The 22,176-nt window shown below is 42.6% G+C and overlaps 1 protein-coding gene across 1 annotated transcript in view; it reads right to left on the bottom strand.

Moving 5' to 3' along the window:
• The window catches only part of TRIM71 (tripartite motif containing 71), a 351,600-nt gene extending 331,477 nt beyond the window's left edge, over window positions 1–20,123 (bottom strand). The window contains exon 1 of the mRNA XM_085630588.1: window positions 17,542–20,123. Within this exon, the coding sequence (XP_085486714.1) occupies window positions 17,542–18,327 (786 nt within the window). The 5' untranslated portion in view covers window positions 18,328–20,123. The remainder of the gene's footprint in view (window positions 1–17,541) is intronic.
• Window positions 20,124–22,176: the final 2,053 nt, after the last annotated feature.

The following is a 22,176-nucleotide window of genomic DNA, read 5'->3' as shown; positions in this document are numbered from 1 at the left end:
TGCTTGTTGTTCCTCATGAACCACAGGTCCACACTGTTTCAGGCTATGGCCCGATCGTTAAGGAACAATTGTTTCAGGCAGCCCCTCCTGACATAAAAGGTTGCCACACCCCTGTCAACCCATACCACAAGGCAGTCTGCACCACAGCGACCTCTCCTGGCATACAGGGTCATCACCAAAGGCATGCACAGGCTTCGCCCTTACCGTTCAGCACTCATACCATGGCTATCTTCACAGCTGCCTTCTTCTGGCATGCAGGGGTCACTGACTTGAATCTGCACACAGGCAACAACCCGATAGGTGTGGCAGTCATCTCCTCACATCTCGCACCAGGAGTCAATTCGACAGGGCTCCTGACCTGACCTTGCTCCCTCCAACGCTCTCCTCTTCCTCACAGGGCACACTGGTTTTGGCAAGCAGGCAGGCGCTGGACTCCAGAGCAGGTGGTCTTGGTTTCCCTGAGTGATGCCCCTCCACCCAGCATGAAGAATTGTAAGGTTTGGCCCCAGTCCTGGTCACAGGAAGAAGCCTTGCAGAGCTTCCCCATCTCACTTAGCCAGGCTGGTTGCTTGGCAAATGACCATTTTTGGAGGCTCAACCTCCCCTTCTAATAGTCTATTTCCTAACACCAAATGTGATTTAGGGTCAGGGTCTTTATGTTAGAGTTCTGCTTTTTTTTAAGTATACATTTCTCCTCTCCTTCTTAAAAAGCCATCTGTCATTACACAGGCAACTGAGGGACTATAGTTCACACCTGAATGTCAGCCACAGTGATATGTGCATCAAAAGTATAATACTGGGCTCCCAGCCCTACTCTTTACGATTCACTTATCAGCCCCATCTTCTTACTGAAATGTGTTTAGGCCCCTTCCTTGTGCTCTTTGACTAAATCAAAGAGCACCCTTTGAAGTGTATAGAGTGGGGGGGGGGGGGGGGGGGGGGAAGAGTCTCTCCCTTCTCCAGTGGGTCCCACCTAGCTCACAGGGAAGCAGCAATACACAAAGTTGTCAGGGGGTTGCCTCTACCTCCTCAGGTCTTAACAATGTAGGCCGGGACTCCCAAAATGGAACCCAGGGCCTTCCATGTAAGATACCATTGTAGGCACACTTTCACTCAGTGTATGTACACAGCACACACACGATCCAGTACTGTTAAGTTCATGTAGTGTGCCACCACAGACACACACATTCAGCACACACATTCACTCTGCATGCACTGGTAAGTATAGCCTTTCTGTGTTGCCACTGGCAAGTACATATGCAGACATCACACACATTCACCATATGTGTGCTGCACAACGCTACACCCTTCATGTACTGTACTCCTCACAGGTACACATACACCCAGTACATGCATTTCCCACGCACATCACTACATCCTTCATGTACTGCACTCCTTTGAGTTACTCATACATACAGTATATGATTTACTATGCACGCACTCCACAGTACTGCTCTAACCCTGTAATTGTACCCTTCCCGGACACCCATACAACCAGTGCAGCCACTCCTGCGCTGCACAGAACTTCACATATTACTGTTGTAGGCCAAGGAGTTAATGACACAGCAGCGGAACTTTAAAAAGGGAGTGATCTTATAGGCCTCACTCCAGTGACAGGTAAAAAAGTACCGGTTTACTCCTCCGGATCACTACAAGGTATGCTGCCACTCCCGCGCTCACGCTGCTTAGCTCCTGGTGAAAGCCTTCCACCAATATGAGGGTAGTACTTGGTCGCCGCCCTCCTGGGGCAAGAAGCCTGCAATCCGCGAGATAGGCCTATGTCATGGCATGCACCCATGAGTCCTATTTGCCTCGGACAACAAAAATCTGCTTTAGGGATCCAGACATCAATACATTTGAGAACTCACGGCAGAGGGCATTTCCCAACTGTTAAATTCTTGACCCACCTATCTGATGATCTCAAACAAGGAAGACTAGACTACTCCATCACCAAACTATTCAGAGTAGAAACGTAAAGAGCAGCTGTGATCTGCATCCATTATGAAATTCTCAATCAATAAAAAAAAACTGAAAATGGATCGATTAACTAATCACCTAAGAAAAGTAACGGAGAGTCCTTAAAAGACAACAGCATGGACTACGTGAATACCAGTCTATGTATTACGGCACGTATGACCATATTGGGTCTAAGCTTCGTGGCCCCTCCATCAAGAATAGAGGGCAGTGCAGAAATAGCTGCAGCATCATCAGTGCAACACACAGGGCTACTGCCACCTCAGTAACGCCAACGTTGGGGAACGAACTTCACTGGGTCAACCGGACATCAGATTTGAGCAAAAGACTGCATGGACATTAGATGTTCACTTTGAACAGGAACTGTTTTACACATATTTCAGGGCTTTGAATGGCTCGCAATAAAAGATCCCAGAACACAAGTGCCAATAAATGCGCATAAAGGAATACATTCTCATTCAACTTACCAGTGCTCCACATAAAACTAAGAAAGTACTGTGTACTGCTTTCCCACTTGAAAACTATAAGAGAATAATAAAGAGTAAAAAACATGGCTGCCAGGTGTTAACTTCCATCTGTTAGTGACCGAAGTTAAATATGGAAAAAAGAATAGAACTGGATGATCCTGGGATTTTGTACTGTGAACCACTCAAGGTCCTAAAATAAGTGTTGGGAAAAATATCATTATTTAACAGAGACTTTTTGTTTAAACTACAGCTTGCGGAGTCATGTTTTCCCCAATGTACACAACAGCATTTTGAAGTTCTTAAACTTTGCTCTGGGTACAAGAGAGTTAGGCATGGACAAAGAAGATCATGTGGGCTGAAAGTAGCCTTAACACAGTCCTTCAGAAAATCTGTATCCATTTAGTCATGCAACTACAAAAAGTCAAATCAGGATGAAAAAGATTAAACAGATTTACATTAAAATGAAGAATGACTACCCTTGGCTGATAGCTGGCAGCATGAAATTACCACTACGACAAGCACCATCAGTGTAACAGCAGTGATGGAGAAACCGGTCTAAAATTAGTAAAAACAAATGAAAATCATTTTGAAAGGGCTGTAGACAGAAGCTCCCAGTACCTTACTGTTGTAGTGGTAAGAATATATACACTCCATAAGTACCCAGGAGGCTATCTGAACGCTATCTAACTAACGAAAAGCAGAAACTATTAGATCCCTAGTCCTAAATGAGAATGATGTGAAGCTTTTGCAACAGGGGATGATTTTAACCCCTTAACTGCGGAGGCTTTTCCACCCCAGTGCCTCAGCACTTTTTTGGCTATTTGGCAGTTAGACCTCCATAACTTTTTCAACACAAGTATCCATGCTAAATTTGCGAACTTCTACCCTCCAGCCCCCCCACTCCCCAACATCGTGGAGATTCTAAAAGTACCCAGGGTTCATGGATTCCTCTGTAGGTGACAAAGAAAGTAGTCAAAATAAGCTTACATGTGTTTTGGGGGCAACATTGAAAAAGTGCTCCACAAAAAGGTGCCTATTTTTTCCTTAGAAATTGCATCAACAAAAGGTTTGCTGTGCTAAAAATCACAATTTTCCTAGCTTGCAGGAGCAAATAGAACTGTATTCCCCCAAAAATCGTTTTTACTAGTTTTGTCATTTTTCCAAGAGGTAGCCGTTTTCCTTAATTTTTGTGCTTTCAACCTACTTCCTGTGAGTGGTGAAAAGAGGTGTGGAACCAAAGGGTAATGCCGAAAGCAATACATTTTGGAAAAGTAGACCAAATTCTGAATTCAGCAAGAGGTCGTTTGCGTGGATTCTTCAAGGTTTTCCCAAAGAAACAAACTGTTGAAATAAAAATAAAAAACATATATAGAAAATGAGTAGGAAACCAGTGCCATTTGTGACAACTTTTTCATCTTTAACTTCTCGTCACAAAGGAAGATTTACAAACGCAATACACCGCTATCTCCTATAGTCCATTCTGGTCGCTGGAATATATAAATTGTAGGTTCTACAAGAAGCAGAGGTACCAGAGCCAACAACGAGCTACACCGTACAATGGTTTTTCATGGTGTACCAGATGCGGAGTTGAGGAGCAGTAGTTATTTGTACACCTCTGAATTTGTTGGTACCCATACCTAGAATGTGAATCATAGGGGACTTTGCAAAATGTCTTCTTTCTTACACACTGGTTTACATTAGGAAAGCAAACATGCAGAGAAATAAAAATTGGTAATATCAAATGCTCAACTATTCTGTATTCCCACACGACTACCAATACAAATGGTACTCTACTTGTGTGACTGGGTCTAGCACCTGCAACACAATAAACCTCAAAACGCAACCTGGAGACATCACGTCTTACCCAGCAGAAGTTATGCTTTTTTATGTGGGTAGCTGCGGATTGTGGGCCCTGGCTCAGCCACCACCCAGGAAAACCTACCATACCATGACATTTCAGAAAATTAGACACCCGGGGATATCCAGGGTAGTATGACTTCTGTAGTTCTAACACGATATTTTTACTGAGAAGGGAGTACAAGACCTCAAACTGTGCCTAAAAACATTTTCTTCATAATTCTGTGTGTGCAAGTTCTGGAATCTGCGGGGATCCACACATTTCCTAGCACCCAGCGTTTTCCCTCGTGGCTTCGGATAAAAATGGTACCTCACTTGTGTGAGTGGGCCTCGCGTCTGCAACAGAACAGAGCGGAAAATGCAACATACACAGATAGGATTTTCCACCCAAAAATGATTTGTTTTGTATTGTTGATGGCTGTGGAATTTGGGCCCTAGCTCGAGCGCCACCCATGGAAACCTACCAAACCTGCAAATTTCTGAAAACTAGACACCCACTGTAATGTAGGGTGGCATACCTTGCATGACTCCATCCAGGCTTTCCTACCCAGACGCCCTCGCACACCACAAACTGTGGCTAAAAAAACACACATTTTCCTAACATATCTGTGACCGAAGATTCTGGGATCTGCAGGAAGCCACAAATTTCCTACCACCCAGCGTTCCCCCAAGTCTTCTGTTGTACGTCAATTGTGTGGGTAGGTCTAGCCCCCTCAACAGGAAAATGGCCCAAAACGTAACATGGACACATCAACTTTTTCCTCTCACAACCGAAACTTTTTAGAACATGGCTAGCTGTGGATTTTGGGCCCCAGTTCAGCCAGTAACCAGAGGGACAATACCAAACCCAGACATTTCTGAAAACTAGACACCGAAAAGAGTCCAGGATGGTGTGCCTTGCGTGGATTCCACAAGGTTTTCTTACCCACAATGCCCTGTGAACTGTAAACTATGTCTAAACACACATATTTGAATCACAGTTCTGGGATGTAAACTTACGGACTCTGCAACAAGCCACAAATTTCCTGCCACCTAGAACTCCAATATATTACCCGATAACAATTATACCTATACCTCGTCTCTGTGAGTGTGTCTAGTGCCCATGATCGGAAAGGGCCCAAAATGCAACGTAGCGCCAATTAAACAAACCCAAGGCTTCATATAACAGTAAGCAAGGCTATCCATTCATCCCCAATAACCGTGACCTTCAATTATATTCACTGATATTTGCAGATTGCCTTTACATTCTAATGTGGTCGAAGCTTTTTGGTCGGGGCTACTAAGGCCTGGAATGCGCTACCACGACACCTTAGAGGCATTTCTAACCACCTCAGCTTCAGGAAGGCACTAAAAACCTGGCTTTTTGCGAATTAATTGGTATCAATGATAACCTACTCAACTGAAGGAGGACTTCTACCATAGCGCCAGGACACCTACGGGTAACAGATGCGCTTTACAAACTCTATAACATAACATAAGGATACAGTAATATGGAAAACGGTAAGGTTCTGCATTAGGCACATCATATACCAAGTCACTAAGTGTATACTATCCCCAAGTTAAAGCACGAGCACTGCCACACATATAGAAGCTAGTGAATAACTATCTATCTGCCTGCGAACATTTTGTCTTAGAATAGCAAGTTCGATACAAATTCACTGTAGATCGAGCCACACTTAATGAAGAATCCCAAATCCCACGTGGAATTCGTCTTTTTATCAGAGTGTAATGCCAGAGCCCCCATCAAGGTTCCTCCGATGTTAAGTCACAAACTATACCAAACTGCATTTATATAGACCGCAGCATAAAACACATAAAAGATTCTCAACTAAACTCTTAATTAAAAAAAAAGAAAAATAATCTTACTTCACTCATCCTCAACCCTTGTGCTTTCTACCTCTTTCACAAAGTCAAATCTTGCCGCCTGCGTTCATAAATCTACTATTGATCACTTTTTTTTCTTCTTTCTTTTTGTATTTCAGGAATTTTAAGTAGCTGGAAAAACGTAGCCAAATTAACCTCTGCCATGGTCAAAATATATACTGAAGAGACAACTCATCTATGGGTTTGTTTTTAATTTTTAAGAAAAGCATCACCCACAGGACCAAACGGTTGTCCTCTGGTTCAATACCTTGTCGTATAACAGTTGCTGTGGCTATGGAGATGAAACTTAGGGTTCTGCTTGCTGCCTTTGCAACCAAGAGACCACCTCCATATTTACAAACTTGATCAAATTGTGAGGTTTTAGTCAAGTCACTTGATTTGCTTTTATTTCAATTTATGACGTGCTGCAAGCTAGGAGCGCCTGCAGATGTTTTGTTTGTAGAGTAGGACTAACAAGAAAATGCACTCATTTATTTATTGTGAATCACCTTCAGAACTCTAAAACGTGGACTTTGCTAATGGGCAGGAACACTAGCATTATGCAATTGTGCAGCAGCTGCGATTATCACAGTTATATATTTTCAGCATTTGCCACATTATTCGTTTGCCGCATAATCTGCAGGTTTTAACCCCCCCCCCCCCCCAAAAAAAATTCTAGCTCAAACGGCTTAAAAGTTACTAAAAATGTAGCGACATGTATTGCCGCAAAGTGAAAGGTTGTTTGCAAAGAGCTGGACTAGTCACTTTTCTGTTGCTTATTGCTCTATTTGGGTGTAAAGCTGGCACTAACGAGGTGCAACTAATGCCAAGACAGTGTTACCAAGTTTAGAAATAATGAAGTAATACTATTACAAAATGTGCTGTATTATGCTGTATATTTTGTCTTTTCTTGCCGTATAATTTACTTAACCCTGCCAGATAATTTGGCCCGCTCCTGCCGCATAATTCCAGCGGCCCCGCTTATGGATTTAACTGAACTTCCTTTGAACTGGCCAGTATCCATGACCGCCACATCCCCTGCCCCCACACTGTGTGAAACCCTTGGGAACCATTTTTGGTTCCAAGCACGTTTCGCACAAACTAAACGAGTTTGCAACAGGTTTCTTCCACGTCCTTTTCCTACTTTGATCAATTCTTCCAAGATATTTTTCTATTGCGAAGGATAAAAAAATGTCAACAATACAGTTTCCTACAGTTTGGATCATTGCTTTTAAACCTGCACATGCACAACAGAGAGCAGGACTCCACTCATTGTCTGTGCTTTGCACCAAAAACAGTCATTAAAAATATTGGACGGTGGGTTGAGGAAGAGAACAGAAATATATATTTTATTAGCGCCAACACCTGGTGCAGGGACTTCTGCCACCATGGGCGAAATGACATTTTCCACCCCATTCCTCTAGCAATTGGATCACATTTACAGTTAGGCGGAACAATCAGGCACCCCCTTCCGAGTGGAATCACTGAAGGGAACTAGAATTTCCCTTTCCCAGAACCGTCTGCGTCCTACTTTAGAAACAATTTCTAAAATCACACTGCATGAGATACTTCCACCTACCCCATTGCCAATCAATGCCTCCCAAGCCCAACACGAGGCACACTTCCCACACTCGGGTCAAAATGCAAGCCGCAAGAACAACGCCTTCTCAGGGACTTCCATACACATGGGCATTTCTCTTGAGTTCAGTTACGCCTCACCCTAAGGAAGGAACTATGTTAGAAATACAGAGTTCAACGACACAGGAATAAATATTGTTCAGCTCGTGGGCTTTAAATGTAATTAGCCCAACAAAAAACAAAACAAAAAAAAAAAAAAAACATCATAAACATGACGTCCATCAGAAAACACCAAAAATAAAATGGTGGTTAAAAGAGATGACTGCATTATTGCCATTTTCTAACTTATGGGGCTGGAAAAAAATAAATACGGAGGCAACCAGGAAGCATATGTTGCCTTGCATGGCATACTTTATATTTATGCCATGCTAATGCAAATAAAGGTGGCCCAAAACCACATTATTCAGCGCAACTGTACTAATAAACACATATTAAAACATGTATTACTTCAGTGCAAAATTCAGAGAAAGTGACAAAAAAACTGTTTACTGCATCACACGCTGCATGTTATACTTACTGGTCACATGGAAACAGTTCTGCTAATATTTCACAGCATGAATTTGGCCTCTGGACCTTGGTTTTAAGATAACGCCATGCCATAAAACATATATGCAGCTTTGCAGACTAATATTCCATTACTGCTGCTGAGATAAGGGCATCATGACCCACGCAAGGCTCTGCCTCTTGTGAGTCGCTGCCCCCGCCACACTCCAAAAACTGTAATAAACGGTATTACATGTTTTGTGCATACTGAGTATTTATACCAAAAGCACCAAATACAGTGCTTATGACTTCACTAAATATACACAAATGAATAACACGTAAAATCACAACATTGTTAAACAACATATTCAAACCCATACCCTATATTCAAAGTAGTTTTACCAATCGTGTTAATGCCACTAACTGCAATACGTAATCTCATATGCAACGTCTTTTAGGGCATGTGTAATTGCATGTGTCGTGTAAGTTATCAATTGTGGAGCTAACCATAATTGACGAGTTTCAGGGTTTTTATGATCTGTTTTATAGCCACAACTTCACTGTAACTTTTTTTTTAAGTGAATTTCAGGGAGAGGGGCTATTAAACATACCTCGTTGTGGTGTTCCAACCATGACTTAACTTTAATAGTTGTTAACCCCTATTTTTGGGCTGTGTTACCAAAATGTATAAATGGCTGTTATTTGGAAACTGGTTTTAAAGGTTTCAAATCTATGGTCTTAAATGGCCAGCAAATGGTGGCCCAGATCATTTGTTGTATGGTCACAAGGAAGGAGGGGCAGGTTTATTTGCATATATAGCAAGGGGGGAAAAGCAGAGTATGGCAGAAGAGAGTGTCTTCACACCTATAAGCGTATTTCTGTGCAAAAATCACAAATAGAGGTATATAATGCTTTAACAAAAAAATATTCAGGGCATTTCACTACAATTGCACGTCCATGAACTGTTGCAGAAGAGCTCCAAAGCTGATGAGGACTGCTGTTGTGAATATCTTCCCTTCAACCCCAAGGTAAACTCGCTGCAGATAGGGTCCCCAAAGTATACCCAGAATCGTCAATTTGCTGCGGAGTAACTAAAAGTACCTCGAAGAAATGTCCTGCCCCCCTCAAATCATGGGCATGGCATTGCTGCTGGAAATTTTTTACCCGTTTGAGGAAGTTAGAAGGGGTGCTTACTGCCTTTGTTAACTTCCACTTTTCACTATCTATGCATGTCTCGTCTGTGACTAAAATGGGCCACTCCAGCAGCTGGAACGCTTTGTGCACCCTCAAATGTGCCTACTGTATATTCCCGACTACCCTAACACAGGTCCCAATAACGGCTTTTGATAGGACTGTTCTGGTAAGTATCTGGTGGAACAAACTACCTGGAGCCCTCTACACCACCGAACAGGTTCCCTTGGAATTTAGGGAAAACAATCCTAAACCCTACAATACTTGCACTAACAAAACCAGACAGTTTTGGGACCTTACAACTCTTGCAGTAGAAAGAAACGTCAACTGAGTTCAAATGTGAAAATACACAATCTATATCTGTGTTGTTTATGGTTGCTAAAATCTCAGTGGGCTGAACATTTGTTGAAATCTCTGCAAAATCTCAAAGGCAGAGGCGCAAATCCTTGCAATGTCCACTCAGCGTTTATAGATTTTGAGATGTTCTAACACTTTAAACCTCACATGTACAAACGGGAATAGATACAAACCCCGCTCAACAAAGTTGAACATTGCCTGGCCCCCCTCCCCCCGAAGAAAAAAAACTGGGTTTTCTGGATACATTGAGCAGCATTGTCTTGGTGGTCATTAAGCAGTTAAAATGCTGTTGAGTTGGGGCAATATTTACAGGTGTTATGTTATGCAAGAGGCAGCTGTCAATTAGGTTTATGGTGTAAGCTCTAGAAGTGGTTAATAGGATTATTAAATGATCCTGGGCTCTCCATTCTGCACTCAACTGCAGGCATTACATTTATGCTAAAAGAAAGAAAACAATGCTAATCAATCTGAGAAAGTACTTAATGTGCAAGTGGAGTAAATATTCAGACCGCCACTTTATTTGGATTTATATACAGTTTAGTTCCATGAAAAATAGGTTGTCATATGTTTGCCCATGTTGTTCACAGAAATATGTATCGAGCTGCAACACAGGAAGCTGGCAAACCAGTCTCAATTCTATTGCATTTAGGTATCCATTTTTAGAGGTAGAAGATTTGGAAAGAATGCACCAGCATTTCTGAGGACGTAAATTTAAATAGGAAAACTATCAGTGTTCCTGTTTGGGGAGGGGTGGGCACACAAATGTGTTTTTTTCCTACAGGGTTTGAAGAAGTAAATGAAATGTATCTAGTTATAAAGAATTTTAAAATTGCCTGCTTTTTGCCAAATGAGGTTAGAACATCAACAAAAACATGCAGAGCTAGATGAATTTGTCTACTTCCGAGAACCGTCGTTTTTCCAGTTATTTTTTTTTTTTGTTAACCATTTTTTGAGCAAGGATTTAATTCACTTCAATGGGTGAATCACCAGAGCAAACACTACAACTGGAAAATCTTCCACTCCACTCAGTGGACAAAAACAAACTTGATCCCGAGGCATTCTACAAAAAGTAGAAAAATGTACATTGCAAAATTCGCAAAGAGAAAAAAAATTACATTCACAATGGAGACCTTTTTGTGCTCTACCTTAACTCAGAGCAGAGGATGAAACTTACAATAAAGCAATGGTGGTAAGCAATAAAGTGCACGTTATTCATGTGGAAATTGTACCAATAAAGTGCAAACGAATTATAAATCCTTGAGTATCAAGACTATCGTTATGAGTCAACTAATTCGGTCACATTTCGAAACAACCATAAAAGACACCAAGAAAAAAATATACAAAAAAAAATATATCTTCCAGAGACAAGAGCACAATACGTGTTGTCACTGCAAAGCAGGCATCCTACCTAACACTGAGTGACAACATGATGTGCTCAGCACAAACACGTGTCCGTTTGCATTCATGCAGGACATTTTAAAAACAAGAAAAACATTTTACATTCAGGCAAAGTTTTCACACTATTTCAGAGATCCGGCTGCGTATAAAGTGTTAACACAACATAAGTTTTTAGCTGTTGCAAAAAAGGTAACAACATAGAGGTTCCTTTATTTCGCTCTTATTCACACAATTTCTCTTTTTTTTTGTTTTAGAAAAACACGTGCTAGTCGGGCAAGTTTTTTTTTTTTAACTCATGAACAAACAATTAAATAAACTACATTTTCAACAGCACCAATTGCCAAGAGAGAACATTTTTTCATCTCGACACTAATAAAAACGATACAGTGGTGTTATGATGTAGACCTCACTGCATGAGCCATAACTCTTCAGCACACGAATGTACACAAACCAAGCCACGTGTCCACTCAGACGAACACTATCATTTTCCACTTCACATTTTCAACCGCGCGCAAGAGCTGAAAAAAACGCCGTATGATTATAGCCTGCCCCGATGTTTTGTAGCCAGAGCGCAACAATTATAATAAAAAAAATTGGCATTTCGGCATCCTCTGTCGTGTTTCCATTGAGCAGAAAACAACGAACATTCTAGTAACCGATGACGTGTGTAACCCGCTCCAGCGAGTCACCTCGCCGTTTGTTTTTGTCACGCGTTTCCCTAAAATAATTGCTCAGTGCGGGCAAATCTGGATGCAGACTCAGCAAGCAAACTGCACTTTCGCATCATCGACCTCACCTGTACGGTCAACAGCCCGCACCTGGATGTTCAAAAGCCTAAATTCTATTATGAGGTAGTCAAGAAAAAGAACGTCAATAGCACCATGAAATAACAAAATATATATATATTTTTTTTAATTAAAAAAATACAAAAGCTAACTGGTTTCACAAAAATGCAATTCCTTTGTTCATCATGGAAAAACTTTAATGTCTCGAATGGCATTTTATCTTTTAGGAAATTAATCCAGCCTCTGCTACCTACAATGCTCTCACAGCCTGTGACAACCAAACTAAAAACACAATCTGTCCAAGAATGAGAGCACACATCTACAAGGACAGCATCTCTTCCCAATTCTGCATTTTAGGCTCTCTAATACAAAATTATTTGCCAGAACACCCATGGGTCCTCGTTGAGGCTCAATTAAAGTGTTGGAAAGGCGCAGGATTTCAAAAGAAGGAAAACATTTTTTTTTTAAAAATAGTTTTGAGTAGCCCACGAGCATTATGAAAAATGTAAACACCTTTTTCAGAAGGATTTTAAAGGCAACGTTTTTCCTGGCAATGGATGCAAGTCAAGGCTACACTACAAGTGTGTCCGTATTTTACGTAGCACTTGTTACAACTGATGTTTTGACATTTTAAAGAGCTTTAAATAACATCTATTAAATATGATCATGTAAATAGACTATATGTCCGATTTTCACACGATGAAATCGGTCAGATATCACTTACTCACAGCATAAACTTTACATTTGTGTTACTTCATGCACATGTCCCACTGAGCGCATTTCACAATGCTTGCAACAGATTTTTAAAAACATTTTTTTAGTACTTTATATTAAAAGTATTTCCGTTAAACACCTGCGTGTCACTCGTTGTAATTGTCCGAGAAAAGTTGGGAATCACTTTAACTTTGGCATTATTTTTAAACAAAATGCCAATTTCATTTTTGTTAATAAATCCTCTATTAACAGACCAGATTGTTGTCAATACGATTGACCAACAAGGCACCAGGTGACATCATGCTCAAAACTGTGCACCTGGAGAAAAATGGCAAATACGTTTCCCCTTTTCAGTTCTCTCATAACTGCTAGTTTAGCAAACCACTTTTACTCCAATTTCAATCTGGGTCATATTCGATAAAAACAGCAAACAGATTTTGCACTATTTCGGTTTACCGCTGCAAGAACTAATCATTTATCTACATTTTGAATGTGGAAGATGGAGCCATGTCAGAGGCACCCACGATTACATAATTATTGTTTTGTGCTAATCCCAACAAATTGCAAAAACAGCACAAAATGGAAAAGTTCCATTTGTTCAACAGGAGCAACCTTTGAACAATATGGAATTCGAAAGCCCACAATTTCCTAGTTAAACAAAAAACAGACCCCTAAGTGGTTTGCTGTATCTAAGGCGTGCCCCGGTGAAAGTACAGATTCGGAACTCAAGCTACTAGCCCATGTTCCGGCCCTTCCACGGTGAAGTGTCTCTTAGGAAATTAAAGGAACAGTCTTGATTATAAACTCAATCGCTTGGGTTTTCTGTAGCAGCAAAGAAGTTAAGGACAATTGCTCACACTTCAGCCACAAAATAGCTGAGATTTTTTTTACGTGCTTGCAATTGTGTTATAGTAATAAATACATCTTCCTATCATATACACCACTTCTCAGTCACCTCCTCCCTCCCAAAAAAACAGGTTACAAGGAACTGAATGGGCCATGCTTCTATCGCAGCAGTAGCTTCAGCATGTGCCTTTCCATTCAAGAGCAGGTCAAACAAGTTCTTTAAAAAGTGGCCCCGCCACTGGAGACAAGGGACCAGGGTAGTGTTTTACAACAACATCGTCCAAGTGGATGTTAACATTTCTAGATCAGGTTAAGCTGTTATTGTATAAAAGTACTGCCTGCGATTTACACCACCTCCTGGCTAATGGGTCGTGCAGGGGATTATTAAGCAAATGCTGTCAACTCGAGCACGGCTCACCATAACAGACCGTGTATACCTCAACTATAACAAGCTGTGCCAGCTTTGTAACTATACAACAGAGCCTGTATCCTTCCAAGCCTTGGTGCTCTGCAAAGAACACACATGACTAGCCCCGCAACATAAATACAAGAACTACGACACTTGATTCTACGGTCCACAGTTTTGCTAAGATGCTTAGGACAAGTCCACACAACCCTCATGTGTGCTGTACTCAAACCAGAAACGGGGGGGGGGGGGCGGTGCCTGAACATCTTGTGCCCAAGAATGCCTGCAATATTGTGCAACACCACCCATTAGCTGATCAGACTCATGGTGAGCCAAGAGACAGACATTCGGCAGTGAATATACTGGGTTCATCCCTCATGTAGGTTTCTCCTGCACCCCAGACGGTGGCAATGGTGCAGTCAGTACTGCACTTTCGCAGGGCACAGACAGAGCTCCCCAAATATAAACAATCATGTACTCAGAAACAGAGTGGTTATGGGTCATCAATGAGTAGTCAGGGAATTGGAGGCAAGTATCCGTATAGCATTTCTCTACAGTGGTGTCTCCAAAATGGATATGATTTTGGTAACCTACCACGATACAGAAGAAGATCAGTCCTGGGGTGCCGCATGTTAGGTTAATAATGGGCACAGCAAGTAGCCCCAGTTCCATTTAAATGTCTGAAGCTCAAGGCAGTTTGGAGGTATTTGGGACCTTTCAGGCCAAGAGTTGATGAATCATGAAGTGTCTTAGGATGTATACATTTCCACACAGTTGCGTTGACTAGGTACAAAACATACAAGCCGGTTCTTATGGTGGATACAATCTTATACTGGAAACGGTGCCCCAGTTTCAATAACTTCCTGAGATATAAACGGGGTGCTCCAGTCATAATCCCTTCCTGAGACACAAGTGTATTAGAACCAGCCCTGTAAGTGTTTCAGCTCAAACTAAAAGCATTATTCTTCTCTGTCTCCATGTCACCTCATTTCATGGGCTCGTGTTTTTGCCATTAGGGAGGCCATGATCTCCAAAGCTAGGCCTGGATGCTAGGAGGTCTTTTTAGTAGAACAGGAGACCCACTCCCATCTAGACATGTTTTGATTTGGTCCCACAGAATGCACAGCCCATAGTATTTGGAAAACAAAAATCAAATAAGTGTCAATAAGATGACACTGAACAACTCCCCGCCACCCACCCACAAAGGTGGTGCGGCCCTGGACGAAAGAAGATACTGGTAGAGAGTACGGAAGGGTGGTAGGCTAGACCAGACCAATGATAGTTTAGAGAGAACACAGGGCAGCCATATACATTAAAGCACCATCCACCTAGTAAAAAAATATTAAGGAAAAAAAAAGGTACACTCTTAAGTTACTGGTGGTCTTTGTTGCCTATGAGACATCACAAAGGGTTTGTCACTTTCCTCATTGTCAATCAACACTAAAGGGGAAACCACCCCATTTGGTATGTCAAACACCTCTGGATTCAACCTCTGGCATACAGGTGCGCCTCACACAGTACTCACTTGTTAACTACTACCGGGCAAGGAAATGTAGTATAAAAGTAAAGCTTTAACATTTCTCTGACTTCCTTTAAGTGTAGTGTGGGTGAGCAAGCAAAGTCTATAAATACATGAACAGATTGAAAAGCCATTAGAGCTCTAGTGATAGCAACAAATCGGAATGAGCTGGACTGAGCCGCTCGCCTAAAGCACAGGCTTCAGAGACAGGACTCAGTTCTGTCAAAATACCATGGATTGAAAGAGGCCCTCTATCCAAGGCACTGCATCTATGAGGAGCTTGCTGTCACTGCTTACTTTGCCAAGGGAAGCTCAGAGAGTATAATGGACTCAACTGCAACAGCATATTATTTGCTCAAAAAACATGGACAATGAGAGATTGGACAACCAACGCTTCATAAAATCCTCCCTTTCATTGTCTGCTGCCCAGTAAACCATAGGGTCCCCAAGTATCCCCTGCACCCATCCTGCACTGGTGGAGGTCGGGTTCTCTTCGGTCTTGAAACCACCTTGAATGGGCGGCCAGATCATTGTTTAATGGAGCGCTGGAAAGCAGGCATTATTGTCATACTGCCCTAAAAGACAAAAGTTGCTATAGCAATGTGGCCAGAACAGAGGGATGCCAAACACCCAAATATGTTCCTTCCGAAGCGAGAGCACTAGCCATTCTGACACAGGTGAGCCCAGCCCAGTAGGTCTTTGCCATAACACAGTAAGAAAGGCCGACACATCCCTGAATTTAAACGACCTGACCGTGACATATCGGCAATATCCCCAAGCTGATAAAGGGTCTGCAACTTGCTTCTACCAGTTACCTCCAATCCTGCAGATGTAACTAGGTCAGGGGTATCAAGGGAGAGTACTGTCTTACCAAGGAAAAATATATTTTAAAATACCTCTGCAGAAAGTCAGACACCTTGGATATTTAAAAATATATATATGTATTCATACAATTAGCCCCAAAAAGTTACAAACACACAAAAAAATGAGCCGTTCCTGCTGCTGTCAAAATTGCTACTTACGCAAGACATTTCTACAATACGTTTCTTTAAAATTGTGCATACCAATTTTCCATTCTGCAAAAAGTGAAAAAAACAATTCTGCAACCACAATTACGTACAAATATCTATTAAAAAACATCTGGGTGAATTTTTTAAAGGAGTATTCACATATGACCACAGAAAAACGTGATCACGCTTATTTATTTCAAGAACAGAAACCCAATTTTTCTTCTGTCCCACTCTGACTTTTTAACTATTACATTAATCTAATGTGTAACATTATATTAATTGCAATTGCACGGTCAACAAGAGACCACCACAAATAAGAGCTATTGATAATGTGACTGGGAGAGATCTCATTTGAAAGGATTTAAAAAAATAAATTAAAAAAAAAACATTTGTTTCATAAACGAGATTTGCTAACTATGAAGGAAAGTGTGATTCCCCACTGATATGTGTTCCAATTGCTTAAAAATCAAATGCTTGCTCACTCACAAGTTGCAAAAGTTGGGAGTTAAGTCTCAACTACAAACTCTTATCCAGAGCCTCCCGACTGCCATAGAAAACATGCTGTGTTTCAAATCAGCCCTCTGGGCAGCCATCTTGAACTAGCAAGATAGTTCCAAATGAGGATCATAGTTGCACTAGAATGGTAGATAATCTTCAAATAATCCGGTAGGACATCTTAGAAGCATCACCAACTACATGGAAAGCATAGGCTACAAAAAAAATACTATGTCTAGTTAAGTCAACACACTGCGTTTACAGAGCTTCAGAGCTATCATGGTGCCACGAGACGAGGTATACCTCTAAATGAGCATCTTGATTTACCAGTCCTAAAAAACAATGCTTATTGACAACTTCCGAAGTTAAAAAGGATAAAATTATTACCAATTCAAAAATATAATCTGGAGACCAACCGCCCATATAGTCAATGGTAATGTTACACCCATTTTAAATAGCAAAAAATGACAACACAGAACTTTAAACAGGTTGGAGACCATATCAGACAGAAAACTAACCGGGTAGACTGAGCACCTACCTCATCATCGTGCTGCTGACAGTAGTTGGTCCGGTCAGAGAAGAGGATGCTGAAGGATGGTGACTGCAGGTGATGGAGGAAGGCCTGAGATAGCTGAGAAACAGGTGTTGCCTGCTGATGGTGGTTGTTGTGAGAAGTGGATGTGGCAGTAGACACAGAGGTGCCAGCCGGACTGTTGGTTGAAGTTGGTGCCTCATGTCCAACAATGGCCGAAGAGGTTTGTGGGAAACGCTCAACAATGAAGTGGTCCTTTGTCAAGCGCACACGCTGGTGGGCTCGCACACAACTTGCACATAGGTTCTCCTGGCAGTCCAGGCAGTGGGAGCTTGCTCCTGTCCCTTCATCACACGAGCTGCAGCGTGTACCAGTAGGGCTGGGTCCTGGAGTTCGTCGAAGCAGTGATCCACCGCCACCACGATGATGTTGCTGTCGGCCACTGCTTCCATTTGTTCCACTGCGACCATTATTTTGCTGTTCCTCAACAGCATCCAAGAGGCTGCTGAGATGTAGGAAGGCGGTGCTGTCCATGACAGGCTCAGGACAGTCACAGGCAGGGCAGTGGAGGGGCTCACCAGGGCTACGCTGGCCCTCTAAGCACTGCCGACAGAAGGCGTGAAGGCAGGGCAGTACGTGTAGAGACCGGCGCCGGACAGGGAGCAAGCAGGTACCAGAAGATGACGAGCAGGAGGATGATGATGAGCCTGATGAGGTGGGGGCAGAGGATCCGCTACACAACTCTTTGCACTGATGGCACAGCTGGAAGTCTGACTCTGGGAAAGCAGCCATGTATGTGCATATGACAATCTGCAGTGTTTGTGGGTCTTTAGGGCTCGCTCCTGAATATTTGCAAAAAAAATACTAGCTGACCTGTGGTGGGTAGGTATATTTAACAGTCACTGCCCGGAAGAGGTGCAACTAAGGCCACTGGGTTACTGAAACATCAAACTTCATTAAGGTAGGTGCAACTTAAAGCTGCCCAGTTATCCAATGATGTGGTACAATGAATGGATAGGAGCAGCACAAGAGTGATGCAAGTAAGCCCTGTGACATATAGGGCTTGATAACTAAGCCCACCGTAATTGAAGAATCTGAAATTAAAGTTATGAAAATCCTACAACTCAATGTTCTGGATTGGAGACCAAAGGTTGGGAAGAGGCGGAGTGAATATGGACTTGAAACTACTAACTTCCAACTTGTGCACAGACCCACAGCATCTGGGGGGGGGGGGGGGGGGGGGTTATCCACTAGTACTCACATGCAACGATTACAGCCGCTCAGGGCCGTGCCACCAATCAATACTACAAGGCATTGGAGGTGAGGAGAATGCGTTTTAAAAATATAATCACTGCCCTGATGACATGAGACCCCAGTCTCTACCCTACCCCTTTCTACAAGCTTCCCTCTCCCGACTCAGTGCTTACAACACCCGTTTGTTTACACTGATCAGGTCGGTGAGCTTCAAGGATCAATAATCAAGGGCGCCTCTTGCCTCCGCCCTCTTGTCCAATCAGTCAGATAACAACGTACTGATTACTGTGTCTCTTCAAGAAGGGATGCAAGAAACGGGTTAGATCCGGTCCCCTGGGGAGCAAAACGCCCCTCGCCCAGCTATGCATCTGGGAAAAATAGATGTTCTGGCCAATTTCCACAAATTTCTGCAATTGTTAAGACTGAATGGTCAACAAGGAAGAGCGGGAGGGGGCACGAAAGAGTTCTTCGATTACCTCTTGGGCAGGGGGCCGAAAGCTAGAAGAAAACAATTTCTTTGAAGCGAAGTTTCGTTGACATGTTTCTAGAAAAGGGGCGGGGGTCTTTAGTCCCGATGCTTCTTCAGAAGGGGGGTCCCATGCGGCGCATCTTCCTAAAGAGAGTGATGCGTTTCTTTAAAAGGGGATCCTGTGATCCGTTTCTCCAGTGGGGCTCCAGCGATCTGTTTGTTTACAGGGAAGAGCCAGCGATCTGTTCCTTTTAAAATGAGTCTCAATTAAACTTGTTTAAATAGAAGCGCCAGTGACACATTCCTGCAAAGGGGATCCTCTCCTGCGAGCTGTGCAAAAGGAGGCTCAGGCGATGCATTCAGTCCAACGGGAGCGCATGTTCCACTTTGCCATTTCTTTAAAGGGAGGACCCAGTGAAATGCCATCCAGTCAAGTGGTGAAAGCCTGCACGGGGTAGCTCACGCGGGCGGCTTCTAGGCGCCAGGGGTGGCCCCGCGCTCCTCTTCAGTGCTCTGCGTGCAAGCCATTTCTCATTCGCAAGAGCCGCGTAAAAAGGCAAAAACCACAACAAACCCCTAAAATTAAAAAAAACTCACGTCCCGTTTAAAAGGTCCCGACCGATAAATCCTGGGGCGCGTGTGGGCGAGCGGCGGAGAGGGTCAGGTAGGCGCTGGGCGCGGCCGGGGTGCAGCGGGAGCCCCCTCTCCTGAAGGACACACCCCCGTGCGGGACCTGGGCCCCACTCGGCTGCTTGTTTTGCTGCTCCGGCGGAGGCGGCTGCTGCGCTGGAGCGGGCGGTGTGTGTGAGCGTGGGGGCGGGAGTGAGCGTGTGTGGCTTCCCGGGCCCCCCTCCTGTGACTGAGCTGCTCAATCCGGAACACTGCTGCCAGCTCCGGAGGAACAAAACAAGCCCGAGCCCCGCCCACACAACGAGGGCGAGCGGCTGCGCGTGGGAGCGGGGGGGCAGCTCCAGCGCCCGCTGCCCCTGCAGCTCCATTCGGGCAGATGCGTTTTTATTTAACGACCCGCGTGGTCTTGAATAGCACTTATTACCTAGTCACAACTACAAGAGGGGGCATGCTTCTTATAGACCCCAAAAGCATCAATGCGTGAACCTCATGGACTGACTGTATGCACATGTCCGAGAAAAGCAATGTTTCAAAAACATTAACCAGGCTAACGAAAACTTTGTTGTTGAATGAAAATGAAAAAAAAAATATATATATATACACACACACACACACACACACACACACGCACGCACGCGCGCGCGCTGTGGAATGGCATAGCAGGGAAAATAAATGCAGCCCAATAAACAGTGCAACTAGCACTAATAAACTCCCATTCACCCACAATGTTGCAAATTTGACAAGAAAAATGCACTGATCGCTGCATTACTGAGCACATGTTAAATGACTTCAAACAGGTAAACAACTCTCCGAATAGTCCCACATTTCATTTGACCTTACTGCACACATGAAACCCTTCCCATCCTATGTTCCGTTAAACATCTATATAATCAAATACAAATAAAAAGATGCCATGGCGTAAACCGTGTATACAGCTGCACAGCGCGCACTATGTTTCTTATTGCCATTGTTGAGAGGGGGGGGGCATCATGACCCACTGGAGGCTTCTCCTTCATAGTCCCTCCCCACACTCATCGCCACACTGAGATAGCATTATTAGTCCATAATACATTGGTTATACACACTTCTCTTTCATATAACATGGACTTGTTAGTGTGGCAAGTAAGGTATATTTTAATTAGAAAAAGTTCCTCTTGAAAGCATTAAGAAGAATAATGTGGTACTGTGTACGATATTTTTAAGTAAACAATGTGCAGTGCTTATTTAGGCCTCCCAGTCAGTAGTAATGATTTTAATGCAGCTTTTCATTATTTTTGTAATTTGTATATAATAGCGCATTTTATATGCAGGCGTGGGGTTATATATTCTTTTAGTGATGTTCACATAGAAATGTAAAGCTAGTTATACAGAATAACAGTGTTGTCTTTATTTTTCATGGGTATACTGCTGACTGGACAGTTTGGTTTTATTCTTGAAGAAGATTCTCAGAGAACAAAAACAAATAGTGTAGCAAGAGGCTGGAATACAGGGATGATCTAATTCCTGTGCATTTTAAAGAATTATTCACATGCATGAATCATGGGTTGCAACCCACTGCCGTTATTGCACTAACAATAGCCAAACGTTTCATTTTATGTATCCATACATTCAGCATATATATAATATAGATAGCACATTAACTTATTTGTTTATTAGAAACGTTTTCTACAGCTCTCACGAGTCATCTTGCAAAAGCAATTGGGCAAACGAGGATACAGTTAGCGTTTTCCTTACATGCTTATGATATTATCTAATAGTATCTATGATAAAATCCGTACAGGACTTGCAGGGACAGAACTGAGTATTACTCGAGAAGGGGCTAAAAGTGATTACTCAATATTGGGCTTTATTCAGTGACTAGGGAGTACCGTCTTTGAACAAGGTACTACTTAGTTTATATGTAGCTTGTCGATAACCCAGTATGTACAATTTCTATTTTATAATCCATATAAACAAACTAATAGTCATTTTTTTGTTTTGCATCTCTTCTAGCTAGCACCGTGTCAGCCAACAAAATAACTTATCACAAAACAAAGTTAAGACTATAAAGGACGAGGTTCATGTGTGTGGGACTTCTGCCGCTGTCTTTGTTCTGACTTCAGAATATGGTTTTGTATGTCAACACAAAAAACTGGAATATTCTCTGAAATGCTTATCGAATCTTTTATGCCTTGTGTTCTACTTTAATAACAGAAAGACCATATGTGATTTAGTGACATGCTATTTGAAATTCAAAACAGCTGTTACAGATGTGAAGAAAAAGGACTACTGTCTATTGAGAACCACTA

The sequence above is a fragment of the Triturus cristatus genome, chromosome 10 (assembly GCF_964204655.1).
Source record: "Triturus cristatus chromosome 10, aTriCri1.1, whole genome shotgun sequence".
Taxonomy (NCBI): Eukaryota; Metazoa; Chordata; class Amphibia; order Caudata; family Salamandridae; genus Triturus; species Triturus cristatus.
Note: the sequence above shows the minus strand (reverse complement) of the source record. Positions and strands in the feature narration are given on the sequence as shown.